This window comes from Phoenix dactylifera, chromosome 12, assembly GCF_051530095.1.
Source record: "Phoenix dactylifera cultivar Ajwa chromosome 12, Ajwa_hap1_PhDact_Kaust_v1.1, whole genome shotgun sequence".
Taxonomy (NCBI): domain Eukaryota; kingdom Viridiplantae; phylum Streptophyta; class Magnoliopsida; order Arecales; family Arecaceae; genus Phoenix; species Phoenix dactylifera.
Genome location: NC_143201.1, coordinates 25,014,137 through 25,028,359, shown reverse-complemented (window position 1 = coordinate 25,028,359; position 14,223 = coordinate 25,014,137). Strand labels below are relative to the sequence as shown.

Below are 14,223 nucleotides of genomic sequence, written 5' to 3'. Positions count from 1 at the left end.
CTGTCAAATAAGAGGATTCATCACTTGCTTGCATAGTAAAACGAAATGGATAAGGCTGGGGTTCAGGACTGATTTTGATTTCTCAGCATCCGGACCTTAAGGCCCACTAACTATTAATAAGCACCTTATAATAAACAAAAAAGCAGCAGCAGCAGCACATCAACCAAGGTAAACAGTGTACTTAGAGACATGAAGCTTAGTCATGTCTCCAATCTTTACAATTTTAACTACCAACAATTGAATTAAAAAAGACCGAGTAACTCACATGAAATGCTTCCCCAAAATGACCGAGTAACTCACGGTTACCATTTAACCTACCGCATGCATACCCTTTTACCTCATTTGGACGGTTAGGTAGCATGATACTGTCACCATTTTGGACCACCAAGTGTCCAAATAAACAGACTTATCATCAAAGGTACATATCATAACAAAGCAGAATAACAAGGATTGCTGTCCAAGAATAAAAAGGAGACTTCATTGCTAGACTGTTCCTTAGCTAAGGTCAGGAAACAAGATTGACATAGACCCTCTCCTCAATTTCATTTCCTTGAAGTGTCAACATCCAAACATATATTGCCCCACACTACCTCGTAACTTGAAACACCGCGGCAGTATAAACTAGAGGAACAGTAGCAAATTAATCAAATTCAAAAGCTGACCTTACAAATGAAGATTAATCATCGTTTTCATCTTAACCATCAATCGATGATTAACCAACTAAAAATAAATCCTTCCTCGATGTTACAGATGCAAAAGACCTTGCATCTGACAGAAATCCAATTCCCAATATATATATTTAAAAAAAAAACTGCTAACTTGCCAACCTTTTCAGCAATCCAGAAATGATTGTGGAAGCATATATTCCCTCAAAGATCTTAAAATATATACAAAATTCAAAATAGAAAATGCACAAACTAAGATTAAACTCTGAAGTAGATCGAACAAATCTTTGATTCCATTTATACCTGAATTATCCAGAAGAAGAGAAGATATTAAAGATTTTCTACAGTTACTCAAGAGTCAAGAGGTAGGGGCAGATATCTGAAGATAGGCCATTTGAGTGTATCCATTGAATACAAAAGCTTCAAACCTTGTTAGACCAAGCCTTTGGAAGACGCCAAATCTGCCTTCTTCAATGATTGGATCAGGAGCACGGGCAGGGTCATACCTTGTTTGATGAGCGAGGGACCAGCCACTGGTGGGAACTCCCAATAGACATCGAACACTGACTCCACAAACCTGCTATTCTGAAAATGTTCTGCATATGATGTGGCCTTACTGCTGCGGTAAAAAACATCAAGCATGTGCCCTCTGATACCCCACCATGCTTCACCCATCCCACATCAATCATCTATGCCTACAGCCTTCTCCCAGAACCTTTTCCTTTTCGTTCTTATCCTAGCTTAATCACCATCCCTAAAGAAGCTGTGCCCACCACCTGGACAAGAGGGAAAAATAGCCGCTGCCAGAGGTTGGTATGATAAGAAAAGAAGCTATAGTTAAGTGGTGATAATATTTATGGTATATGGATATAAAACATATACCTTACTGCACAAGACATAGTATGATAGTATTTACATACCACAACGAGAGCCTAGAGCACTATAATTTACAAAAGCGGACTGGACTCCTACAACATATACTCCATATTATGATTTATTCAGGACTCGGTGCCACATTTCTTTAGAGCTTTTCCATCAGCACAACTAGCTGAATGTCCAAGTTTTGATAACCTACAGTTACGGAAGTTAATGAAAAATCAGTCAACCAAACACGAACATGTCCTAATTAAACAGATCTCTCATTTCATAAACAGAGAAGAACAGTGGCTATAAATTGAGTATTGGAGACAGACTTTGAACGGCGTTCCCAATATTTTCCGGAGTTTGCATGTGGAAGGAGCATTGATCTGGTTACGAGAGAGTACAATCAAAGCAGCAAGGATTTAGCGGCATTGTGATGGATGTTGGACCTGCAATGTGACTAGATCATCTACTAGGGTGAGTAAGGAAACAGAAGCTCCTACTTGGCAACGATGGTTGAAATGATGGTACAAGAGCAGGAGAGACGAGACATGAATCTTGATTTGTATGCTCAAAAAGAGAAAACTTTCCTGACTGAAGATAGTTGAGGGAGTGATTTGAAAGAGAATCTTAATAGTTGCACGACGATACTAATATATCCTAAAATGCTAAAATGGTGGGAGGAAGAGAAAAAGAATGAATATATTTGCATCAGTATGGTCGATGATCATATAGTAAATGCTCCTCAGGAGATTAAAGTCCTCAAATTATAAATTTGCTCAACAGCATAAACAGTAGCCTCCTTTTATAAAATTACAGTTTTGCTGGCACCCATGCTAGTGGGTAATTTATATAACACTAAGTGGAAGATGCAAACCCACAAAGACAAAGTGATTTGGGCTTTCCCACTGTCATGAGAACCTCTTTAGATGCAAACCTCATGATTGTTTCCATATGAGATCCTAGATGACATTTGCTATCTATTTATTGGCTGAAAATGATGAAACTTACCTGGGTCCTCGAGATTCCTCGATGTATTTCTTTTGAGTGGCTGCAGATTGGATTTGTACAAGATTTAAGAAATTTTGCCCCTCGATGAGACCATTTGTGTCTGTGCAAGTTTCTATAACAATTTATCAGCACACATTGCCAATGCTGAGTAATTTTTGTATAGGTGGCATTTGCTTTTTGGTAATGTTTCAGGGAACAAATGCTGAAATGTTTCTTATTTTGATAAAAAGAAAATTTCATTGCACAAATATATAGGGGATTTGCCTTTTCTATTGATTCCTACGGGTTGGATCAAAAAAAAATCTTGACACAATAAACAATTTGCCTAAAGATCTTCCTTTGTTCCAACCAATTTTAATAAACGGGGTAACATTGTAAATTAGCATGTGCAACAGATGCACACAAAAAGTCACTAACATGGAGGTTAATCTAACAAGTTACTCTTTATCTTCTACATCACTTGTCTTTAGACCAGTATGGTTTGGAAGGCTTTAGAAGAAAAAGGAGGGGAGAGGAAAATAATCATAGCTTGAGAGTTTTAGCCTGACTTTTCTATGCCACCTGCATTTCATTTGCCGCTTGTGCTTATTTCCTTTCCTCCTCCAGCGAGGAATCAAGACCTCTTTGACCAAACTAGCTTGAACACCACGTGCAATATTTAATGCTGGATGTGTTCATGAGTTTTAAATGCTGCAGATGACCATGTATGCTTCAAGAGCATCTCATGCATTATTTCCTCATTGCATTACAAACATTTGACGTGGTCATCTACCATGAATGTGCAGCTTGCAGGTGTGGTCGATCGGTCAAGGGGGGGTCCATGATCATTTGTCCTCTTATCATTCATGAACTTTGGAGTCGCATGGAAGGCATGGATCTGAAGCATATGGTGCCAGCTGCCATTACACACATCTCCGCAGAAGCCACTGTGACCACTGGCTCAACCATTGGATCTACCAATGACAACTGCATCTACCCAGTCCTGCTGTTGAGTAGCGCATTATTGATGAATATATTTGCACCTAACCAATGACATCAGTGGCAATGGTCTTTCATCCTTACATTTGGTGCAACTTATAATCGATTACTACATGTGTAGATTGATTTCATAATAATCAATTATAGTGTGATTGATTAGACACTTCAGCAAATACTTATCCCAGAAGAACATCATAGAGGTATATGAACGCAAAACAGAACATGATAGATATCTTATTAATGAAATATAACTAGTGCAGCAAACTGAAAATAACCACAACAGCACAATAAAAAAAATACTGCCAGTAAACTCGGATTCCAAGGATGTGATAGATGGTAATGATGATGGGTGGAGATAATGATTGATGGATGAAGAAACGAGGGTTGGGCAAAAGATGGTGATAGAACTAGTCGAATAATTACCTTTGCGAGTTTGGTTCCTTCAATCCATTAAGAATCTTCAGACCGCGCTCCACCAAACTATCAAGATGAAGGTGATGAGGTCAAGAAGGTGGCTCCAAGAAGAAATAGGTCAAAAAGTAGAATGAAAATGGAAGGAAAAGGGTCTCGCAGAGCTTTGCCCACAGTGACACTCACCTTTCTAGAATTTTTTTTTCTCCTTTTTTTTGGATGTTATCCTCCTTTTTATAGGCCGAGTTACTGTTCTGTGAATAGTAACCAGGTCGGGTTACTGTTCCGTGAGCAGTAATGGGCGGATTACTGTTCACGTGAACAGTGTTTTTTTTTTTTTTTCTGTGTTGTTTTCTGCAGATTTCTGCATATTTCTGCAGATTTATATTGTATCTTTTTTTTCCTCTTCTAACTTCCCTTCTTCCATACATTTAACATGCACAATTCTATTTCCAAGACTATCATCCATCCTCCTTTGTTCCTAGAGATGAGCAATGGCCATGGGCATTGAAGAAAGGCCAAGGCTCAAGCAATTAAGTGTGGTGGTTTGGGGTTGGGTTAGGCTTCTTATCACACCTAGGTGGACCCTTTTTGCTTGGCAGTACTAGTACATGACTCGACTGAAAATCCATGGCTTTGGATGGAAAACACGGAAACAACAAAAAACATAAACTATGTATAAGATAAAGTCCTAAAACTACATCAACATTGCTCACTTCACAACTACCTGCCAGACTTGTCTTGCTTTTTTCGCAGTAGAGTGAGGCCTGTGAGTTCAACTTTCTTTCTGAGGGTTAGGCTTTGCATCAAGATGAGCATATTATCAATGGTGCCATCATTATGGGTTTACAATAATTTCCTTTTTTGCATATTGAAGATTGAGATTTCATTATAACAGTTTCATTGTCTACATACTCTAAAGTCACTACTTTTTTCTTTTTTTTTCTTTTTTCTTCTTCACATAAAGCTACTTAGGATGCTTGTTCTTTGATTTCCTATGTCTCCTAATATTTATCCTTAACCGCACAAAATCTCATTAATGCATTGTTTTTCTATAGTAAGATTTTATGGTTTTGATCATTGTAACTCCCAATGAAGCAACTATCTAAGAATTCAATGAATAAGGGCAGCACATGGACTTGTCTCATATCTTCATTTTCTTTTGCTTGGAGGCACATCATTTTTTGTGTAAATATGAAAGAATTAGATTATATGGAATTTTTCAGTAGTTTTGTATATTTGAATGTTTAATCAATCTTAATGGAGCCCTAAGTTAAGATTTATTGAGAACTAATTCAAGGTGACATGACTCAGCTCAGCTGAAAGCAAGCCGAGTGGAGCTCTGCCCTTTCTGAATGCTGAATATCCCCTCAAATCTCCAATCATTAGTCTCCAACATTCCAAACTGAGCCAAAACTCCCATTTCACAAGATGAATCACTTTATATTCATTTACCTCTCCATGAGAAATTGCCACAAAAATTTTTATAGCATTAAATTTATCACTACAGTTCCCTCAAGGGTAAACATACATCAAATTAATAGACTGGCTATCACAACTTTGACTGAGTAACTTCACCAAAAGGCATTCTTTTCAGTCAAATAATCTGCTCTCCTCACACAGGTAGGTCTATGACTAGTCCCAATCATGCACACTTAATATCTCCCAATTCAAATGTAGACCAGAATATTAAACAAGAAGCCTCTGGATTACAACCTAACAATTCTATACCAACAAAAAGGCAGCTATTGAACATGCAAGCTCTAGATAAACTAAAAACACTCATCATGATAATTATGAGATAAAACAAGGTTTGCACAAAATCATTTTCGAAAAAGGTGTAATATGTGCACAATGATTATAAGCAAGTTAAGCATCCTATTTCCAACCTTAAATCTCATAAGGTGTAATAGACCTTAAATCCATGAGGAGGACTTGCCCAGTGATATCAGATCCCTTTGCCTCAAAGACTTGCAGCTTTTATAACTAGACTAGATTGAGAAGAACCATTCACAACCAGCAAGACATGTGAACATCAACAGGTAAATCATGTCTGCATGGTGCACACAATACCAGAAAATCTAGTCCATTGGCACCACAAGAAGTTCGAAAATCCAGCAAGTCAATCTGATTCTTTACTATTTCGAGTGTTAAATGAATTTCTTTTACAAGTACCACTGACTAGTCAATTTAGTTAGCAGTCTACAAATTCCAACACATTTAAGCTACTTTCTAATTTTTCTTTATATTTAAGTATTTCCTTGAGATTTCAGAAGGTTAAATGTCAAACAATTCAAGAACCATAGTGTAACGCGACAAGCTGCAAGTCTAAACACTTTATCCAATTCCACTTCATGTTCATCCACATCCCCTGTATAGCTCCATAAAATTAAAATTCCCAAGCAATGATACAGTCGCTCTTTTTAGAAACAGATCTGAATTCTCAAATCTTCTTACCAATATTTTCCTCACCAAAGCTTCACCCATCCACCTTTATCTCTTCCATGGTACGCAATACCAGTAAATACCGGTGCATAGCGGGTGTACTTCACCGTACTGGTACCAAACTAATATGCAAGATAGGGAGCGTATTGATTATTTGTATGCTAAACCAACGCTCATACCAGGCATATGGACACTTTACCAAGATGGTACCTCTACGAGGTACAGCACCGACATTGCGAACCTTGATCTCGTCAATGCAGTTCTTTCCTCCTCCCATTCCCCATTTATGAAAATACTTAAAAATTCTATTCCCTACTTTATGTGCATCACTCTCAATCTGATTCCATGCCAAAACTCTCATAAAGTCCTGATCATGTCCCTTCCTTTCATCATTTCCCCTAAATAAATCCATCCACTCTCTTCCTATAAATCATTTACTTTCATTTCCATTACTAGTAAATCATTGTTGTTACTTCTTTTAAAAATTTCATTATTTTCTTAAACTTCATGCAACAGGCTTCAACTTTCACAGCATGAGTGGTAGAATTTTCATTTTAGTAAATCAACCCTCCTTGGGGGAAAAACAAAGAAAAAAAGGAAACATCCTATTTACAACAACTTTGAATGCTAAAATCCTCCAAACAAATTCTTTGATTTAGAAGGTTCAAGCCCCAATTTTTTCAATAGTGCTTCCATCGTATAATTGGAACAACAGTCTAGGTAAAGATCATTTAATGCTCAGAAAATCATAATCCCAAATTTCCAATATCCAATAACATGAAGCCATCAATCTTAGTTTTGGAAGGTTCTATAAAACTGATGCAAACTAGTTCTTTGAGAAAACTGATGCAATCAAGCCCAAAAGTAAAAGGCCTGAAATTCTACTCTAGGATGTTCTCAAAAGGTATCTATCATTTTGTACTCTAAAAGTTCTCTTAATTTCCTTGATGTACTTTTTCAAGGGGAACTCCAAACATATATTCAATACCCAGCATAAAAGAATTGGATTCTGGGCAATCTTTTGTATACCAATTCTCCCAACATCAAATTGCAATCAAATAATGCTTCAATCAACAAACTCTAGCCCATGCTCCCATGCTGAACTCTTCAACAATCACACAATAAACTCTATCTCTACTCTTCCCCCGCAGTCTGCCCCTCTGTATACCCTACCCTTGTATCTCCAATTAACAAGCCTTAGTCTCCCCTATGACTCCCAATAACAAGTTTAGTCTCACCCCCTCTAGATCCACATTCCACTATCTAAATCCATACATAGTAAGACAATCTAAAGGTCTTAGCACTATCCCACCCTCAGAATTCTCATTTCTGTAGCTCATCCCTAAGAGCTACAACCTAACCAACAACCAAATCAAAACCCTATCTTCTTCAGGAGAGGGAAGAGAAGGGGGGAAAAACTGAGTCAGTTCTCACATAGAATTCTATCATCTCCATCAACATCCTTCTTTCAGGGTCTGTATCCACTAGGAACGTTTCCAGAAGAGAAATATAGATAAAGTTGAAGGTTGATAGATCAGTCCATTGCATAAAAAGGTCACTTTTTAATTGAAAAAAATACAAAACTCGGCAAGGTGTTGTGCTGGTATGGACATATTTGATGTGCTTACTTGCAGGTTGTTGTGGTTCAACAGAGAGGCCAAACATCATACAGCTACGGGTTGGGTAAATACAAGGTGGCTACTAGGGTGAATCTAAGTGGTCAAATTTTGAGGGCAAAATCTGGCCTTAAAACATACAGCATGATATGTTCTTCACCATGGTCAATAACAATTCTATGGTTCTAGAACACTAAAAATAAAGAATGCAAGAATTTATTTTATCAAAAATCCAAAAGAATTGCATAGGTAGTAAAATCAAAACCTGCTTTGTAATATCGACATTGTTATATGAAAGCAACAAACCTGACAGGGTTCAAGAGAAAAGGGTTTAGACTTGGGAGAAAGGAGGCCAATGCTCAACTACCAACTCCTGTAAATTAAAAATAAACAATTCAGGTCAAGGACTATTCCACATGTTGTTGAGAATTAAAAAATATAAAAGTATCATTGAGGAATTTAAATATTGGAGAGGAGTTTAAATATTGGAGACCCTACATATATATCAATCACATGTCTTAAAGGAAACTGTAAATTTTTGAAGAGAAAAAAGAACCTTTTTCGTGAATCAACAACTCATTTCCAGTTCAATCTTTTAATGAGAAAAGAGTCTACACATCCTATCAGCCAAAAAAAAGAGAGTCAACATATCCATTAGTAGAATTTAAGTCCTTTTGCAGAAGTAATTGATGTGGACCCTTATGAAGGTCATAGGAGTTTGTCATTGAGCAGTAACCCGGACTTCAGGTTCTTTGTACCAGCAATGTACTTTTTTGGTTGCTTAATGCTTTAATTTTCTGAATATAAGCATTAAAAACATCCTCGGATTTTGTTGGACTTTGAATTTTTAGGGAATCTACACCATATGTTCCTCACTTCTGATATGTAATAACTTTTTAACAGCCGTAACAAGATTTGAGACGGTTTCATCATTATTTTTGGTAGTATCAGCAGATCTCATGTTAAAAAAAAAATAAAGCAGTCAATTCTGATATAGCACATCAGGAATGTCAAAAATACTTGCAAGATTCCACAACACTTATTAGACATGGAGGGGAAGTAACCACAAGCAAGCTTGTTCCATTAGAATATGTGGTCTCTCCTGATTCCTAGATTTCAATTTAGTTAAATTCTTTAGTTACTTTCTTTAAGTTAATCAGTCATCCAATATAGTACACTATGCGCTAAGTCAATGGACAAATAATAGTACAAGCAATGCTAAGTGAATGACATAACAAATGAAAAAGCCAAGTGCACCTGCTGCAGGCAGGCATGGAAAAGATCACATGAACAAAAATATGCATGAAGTGTTAATAGGACAAAAAAAAAAAGGAAATGTCAAAGCCAGGTCCCTCTGATATAAAACTGATCACAGATCTGCCTCAAGGAATAACGGCCACCAGTCCCAGTGTCGCAATTGTCCTCAAGATTTGAGACGGTTTCATCATAATTTTGGTAGTATCAGTGGACCTGATGCTAACAATAAATAAATAAATAAATAAAGCAGTATATTCTGATATAGCACATCAGGAACGTCAAAAATACTTACAAGATTCCACAGCACTTCTTATACATGGAGGGAAAGTAACCACAAGCAAGCTTGTTCTATCAGAATATGAGACCTCTCCTGATTCCTAGATTTCAATTCAGCTAAATTCTTTAGTTGCTTTCTTTAAGTTAATCAGTCATCCAAGATGGTACATTATGTGCTAAGTCAGTGGAGAAATAATAGTACAAGCAATGCTAAGTGAATGACATAACAAATAAAAATGCCAAGTGCACCTGCTGCACCCAGGCATGGAAAAGATCACATGAACAAAAATATGCATGAAGCGTTAATAAGGAAAAAAAAAGGAAATGCCAAATCCAGGTACCTCTGATAAAAAACTGATCACAGATCTACCTCCAGGAATAATGGTCACCAGTACCAGTGTCATAGTCGTCCTCGAATATGAGATGCTGAAAGCCAGCTTTCAGAGCCTGCTTCAATCTATCCAGCAGGCAGTGAGAATGAAAACCAGAACTATGGGTGAAGTATAAAAGAATCAGATTAAAAAAAAATAATAGGGCCTTTAAACTGCATGTCTCGTATTCTCATGCTTGACATAACATATTTACAAAGTTAAGAATCAGGATGTGTTTGAAAGCATAATGATAAATTACAATGAGGAAGAAACGACTAAAAAATCTACTAGAAGGAAGATAACACAAAATAATGCATGCATAGCCTCTCAAGATTAAAATAACAAAAAACTAGAGCATAGAAACCATGGAGAAAATTGTGATTTGATAAATGTTTAGGCCAATGTTCCATAAAATCTAAAACTTAAAACATTAGTAAGGATCAATTGCATATCTTGAATAAGAAGTCAGATCCTAGCAAAGGGAAGAGATACCTTTTCAACCCGCTTCGATGATCATTCAAAGAAGAACCGGACTGAGATCTGAAATCTCGTGTATTTCCATGATGCTTCCCTAATCAACACTCCCAAAGTCCAGAAAATACTCCTGGCAAAATATATGCAGCTCTTATCCACATAGGCAGGCCCCTTCCTCAAATACTTCTCTGGGTGGTGAGGGGAAAGGGATATGATCAGCTTCTCCGGCATCGCCTATCATAGGACCCATGTGGAGTGCCCCTTGAAAAAGCCACTTTCTATTATCAGATCCCAGCACATCATGAACCATAGCCCGAAACTGCGGTCGAAGCCCATCACATACTTGTTATTCTTGATTGGATGGGTTTCATATATTGGCGCAAATTCTTCCAAGCCTTTGAGCAGATCCTTTGAAGTCCCTTCCACTGTCTTTCCATGTTTTCATCTGCCTTTTGCCAGGAACAAGAATTAAGGAAGCACAGCAAAAGTAGAAACTATGTAACAAGAACCCACAGCAAGCTGCAGGATTGATGATCAAATCAGTGCCATTTGTTTGTATGAGTGTAAACACTATATGAGTGCATTATATTCAAATCTTGATGAGGAGCATCCGACAGAATGCTCACCAAGTAATGTTGAACTTTTCTTGTGTAAAGAGCATGGACAATCAAAAGAAATACAGTACGTAGGAGAAGAAATCAACAAAACTACGCGAAACTCTATGATTCAATTGTAATGTCATCAAATGCATTGATTCAAGAAATCACCAGTGATCAATAAGCAAACTCTATGAAAGTTTCTGCAAGATATTTGTTATATATAATTGTAATGTCATCAAATGCATCGAGAGAGAGAGAGAAGGGGGGGAGAAGGGGGGGAAAGAATCTTAGAAGCGAATCAGTCCAAGATCCTAACAAGGTGGCGAGGCGAAAATCCAAATCAAACACCGGGGAATGAAACACTAGAAAGAAATCAAGAACTCATCAGATAATCAACGAAAGGGGCAAAAGGAACCGCTCTATCAATCAAGAATCCATGCCTTCGGAAACCCAGATCAGTATTCGTACGAAGGTCGGGAGGGGGGGGAGAGAGAGAGAGAGGCTTACACCAGGGCACGCCGAGAGATCCGAATTCGGTGGCGAGGTTGTCGATGCTGTCGCCAGAAGGAGTCACGCAGGAGACGGACTCGAAGGAGGAAAAGGCGCAGAAGAGAGTCCGAGAGCGGGAGAAGAAGATGGCGGCGAGGAAACCGAGTTGGAGCAGGGAGGCGAAGAGAAGGCACGGCCGCGAGGGCACCGCCCTTCCGGTCACGTTCTTGGGAAGCCAAGCGGCGAGGGGGGCGTGCTTCCTGGTCTTGGAAGCGTCGCCGCTGCCCTCCTCCTCTGCCTTGTCCGCGCGCAGGGTCGGAGGGGCCCTGCGACCCGAAAGCACGCTCTCCGCCAACGTTTCCTCCTCTCATTCTCTTGGGTGCCTCCCTGTGGACGCTGGAGTCTGGCGAGAGAGGGATAAAATGTTGCTCGAAAAGGGAAGGCATAGAGTTGCTTTAATTTCGCGCTCTCTTTGAGCAAACCCGTCGAACAGCTGGTGCGCTCTGGATAGGTGGCCCGGGAGATGAAGATCCGGGGGAAGCTCGGGTACGATGTGGAAACCTTCCCACTAGCGGAGGATCACCATGAACTCCGGTTTAAGTCGGAGGATGATCGGGAGGAGGCACTGGCCGGCGGGCCCTGGGTGGTCGCGGTCCAGCTTCTGGCGGTGGAGCTGTGGGCTCCCGACTTTGTTCCCGGCAAGGATGAGGTCAGAACGGCGGTCATCTGGCTGAGGCTGCCGCGGCTCCCCTTGGAATATTGGGATCAGGCTTCTATTCTCCAGATCGCGGCGGCCGCTGGCCATGGATTCCTTCACTGACCAGCTGAAGAAGCTGGGGTACGCAAGGGTGAAAGTGGCTATTGATTCCACAGCGCCTTTGAAGCCCGGGATCCAAATCAAGGGGAGGTCTAGGATCTTCTCGCAACCCTTTTCGTGTATGAGAGCGTGCCCTTATTCTGCTATCGGTGTGGTAGGATTGGGAACTCGGACAACGGGTGCAAGTTTTCGGGACTGGAGCCGGTGCTGGAGGCTGGCGATCTGCCCGATCTGGAGAAAACACCGGCGCGGAGGTAGGCGTCGATCTCGGTGCCAATGGAAAGCAAGGGAATGAGGCCGGAGGGGCGACCGGTGTTCGGTCCTTGGCTCGCCACGGTGAGGATCCGACCACTGAGAGCGGTTATGGGGGGGGGGGGGGGGGGGGGGGGGGTGGTGCGTGGTTGAAAAGTAGCTTGCATGTGTGCATGAACTGCGTACACTCGAGAGAGTTGGAGAGAGAAGGGTCTATGGATGCTCTTTCTTTCAACGTGAGGAATGTTAAATTTGAACTCTTAAAGGGTCAACGGAAAAGTAATGAGTTGGAGTTTTCAAAAGAAAACTAGCGGCCTGGGGGCCCAAGCCGGTCGAGGGGTGGCCCAGAAGTATCTATGGTGGACGCCGGCCTGGGGGGCCCCAATGTGAAGTTGGCGGGGGAGTCGGGCGCTAGCGGTCCGGTTGAGGGCCTGGACGCGGCCCAGGGCGCAGGCGGGTCGGGCGGGCTGGCGAAATTGCCCCGGCCCGACAGCTCTACTGCGACCGAGCCTGACGCGGTCCCCTATTCACCGGTGGTGAGGAAGAAGAGGACAGCGGCGGTGGCGATGGTTGGGGCCAGCTCTCCCACTAGGGTGGTGGAGGCGGAGGACATCTCCCTGCGGAGCTTGGGGGGGCGCTCGATGAGGGGTCCAAGGGGGAGAAGCCGACGTCTTCCCCGGCGGAGGCTGAGGCTGGCTGTTCTATGGGCCCGATCGGGGCGGCAGTGGTGCGTGGGGAGCGTGGTGTGGATGGAGCTCTCCGGCGGGTGCAGCTCGACGAAGGAATGGAGCATGCGATGGCTGTGGCACGGGTGAAGGAGGCCGTTGGAGCTTGCGGGGGCTGATAAGCCCTTTTTATTCCTTTCTGAAGTAAATGATCTCTTTCAATTTTGTCTGAGATTGTGTACGAAGTACTGACCATAGGTGGAGGCAGGTGCTATGGGATGTGATCTCTAGCTTGACCAGGCAGGAAATTCCCACGTTTCTAGCTGGGGACTTCAATCATAGCCCGGACTCCATGAGAAGAGGAGTGGCAAAGTTTACACGGACAAGATTGAGTTTAGAGAGCTCCAGAATTTCATCGATGCAAATGATTTGGTGGACCTCGACTTCTCTGACCTGAGATATACTTGGTGTAATAATCGGACGGACGATGCTCGTGTTTGAGAGAGGAATGATAAGGCTATTGCTATGGCGGGTTAGATTTGGTGCTTTTCTACTTATCAGATTCGTCACTTCTTCAGCATTACTTCTGACTATTCCCCGGTGTTGATCAGCATGAAGGAGACCTTAGGACACCGGAGCCTCTTTCGGTTCAAAAAGTTGTTGCTATCATACTCGCAGTCCTAGGACATTATGCGATGTGCTTGGGTAGTTCCTATCCAGAGGGATGTCATGTACCAGGTGACCCATAAGTTAGAGCTCATAAAGCATGGGCTGGAATGCTGGAATCAGGAGATCGTGGGCAACATCTTCAAACGTCTGGATAAGATCAAGGCCTCCATTATGGACTTTAAGGGAGAGAGGACCTGGGGGATGGCTTGATGAATGGGAAGTTGGCCAACTTTCGAGGTAAGCCTACAGCACACCATGCTTTTTTGCGGTAGTAGGATGTTTTTTGGCGCTAGAAGTCACAGGTTTAGTGGATAAAGAAGGGGGATAGGAACACTCGTTCATTCACCGGTCCACTATTATTAAGAGG

At 41.2% G+C, this 14,223-nt stretch overlaps 1 protein-coding gene across 1 annotated transcript; it reads right to left on the bottom strand.

Annotated features, from left to right (window-relative positions):
* Window positions 1–828: 828 nt before the first annotated feature.
* Window positions 829–13,872, bottom strand: LOC103716693 (uncharacterized). The gene is given in 7 exon segments (XM_008804833.6): window positions 829–1,184; window positions 1,187–1,441; window positions 9,862–9,977; window positions 10,384–10,411; window positions 10,414–10,497; window positions 10,500–10,814; window positions 11,472–13,872. Coding segments are annotated over 6 exon segments (846 nt in total). The 5' UTR covers window positions 10,702–10,814; window positions 11,472–13,872; the 3' UTR covers window positions 829–1,023.
* Between the last annotated feature and the right edge of the window lie 351 nt (window positions 13,873–14,223).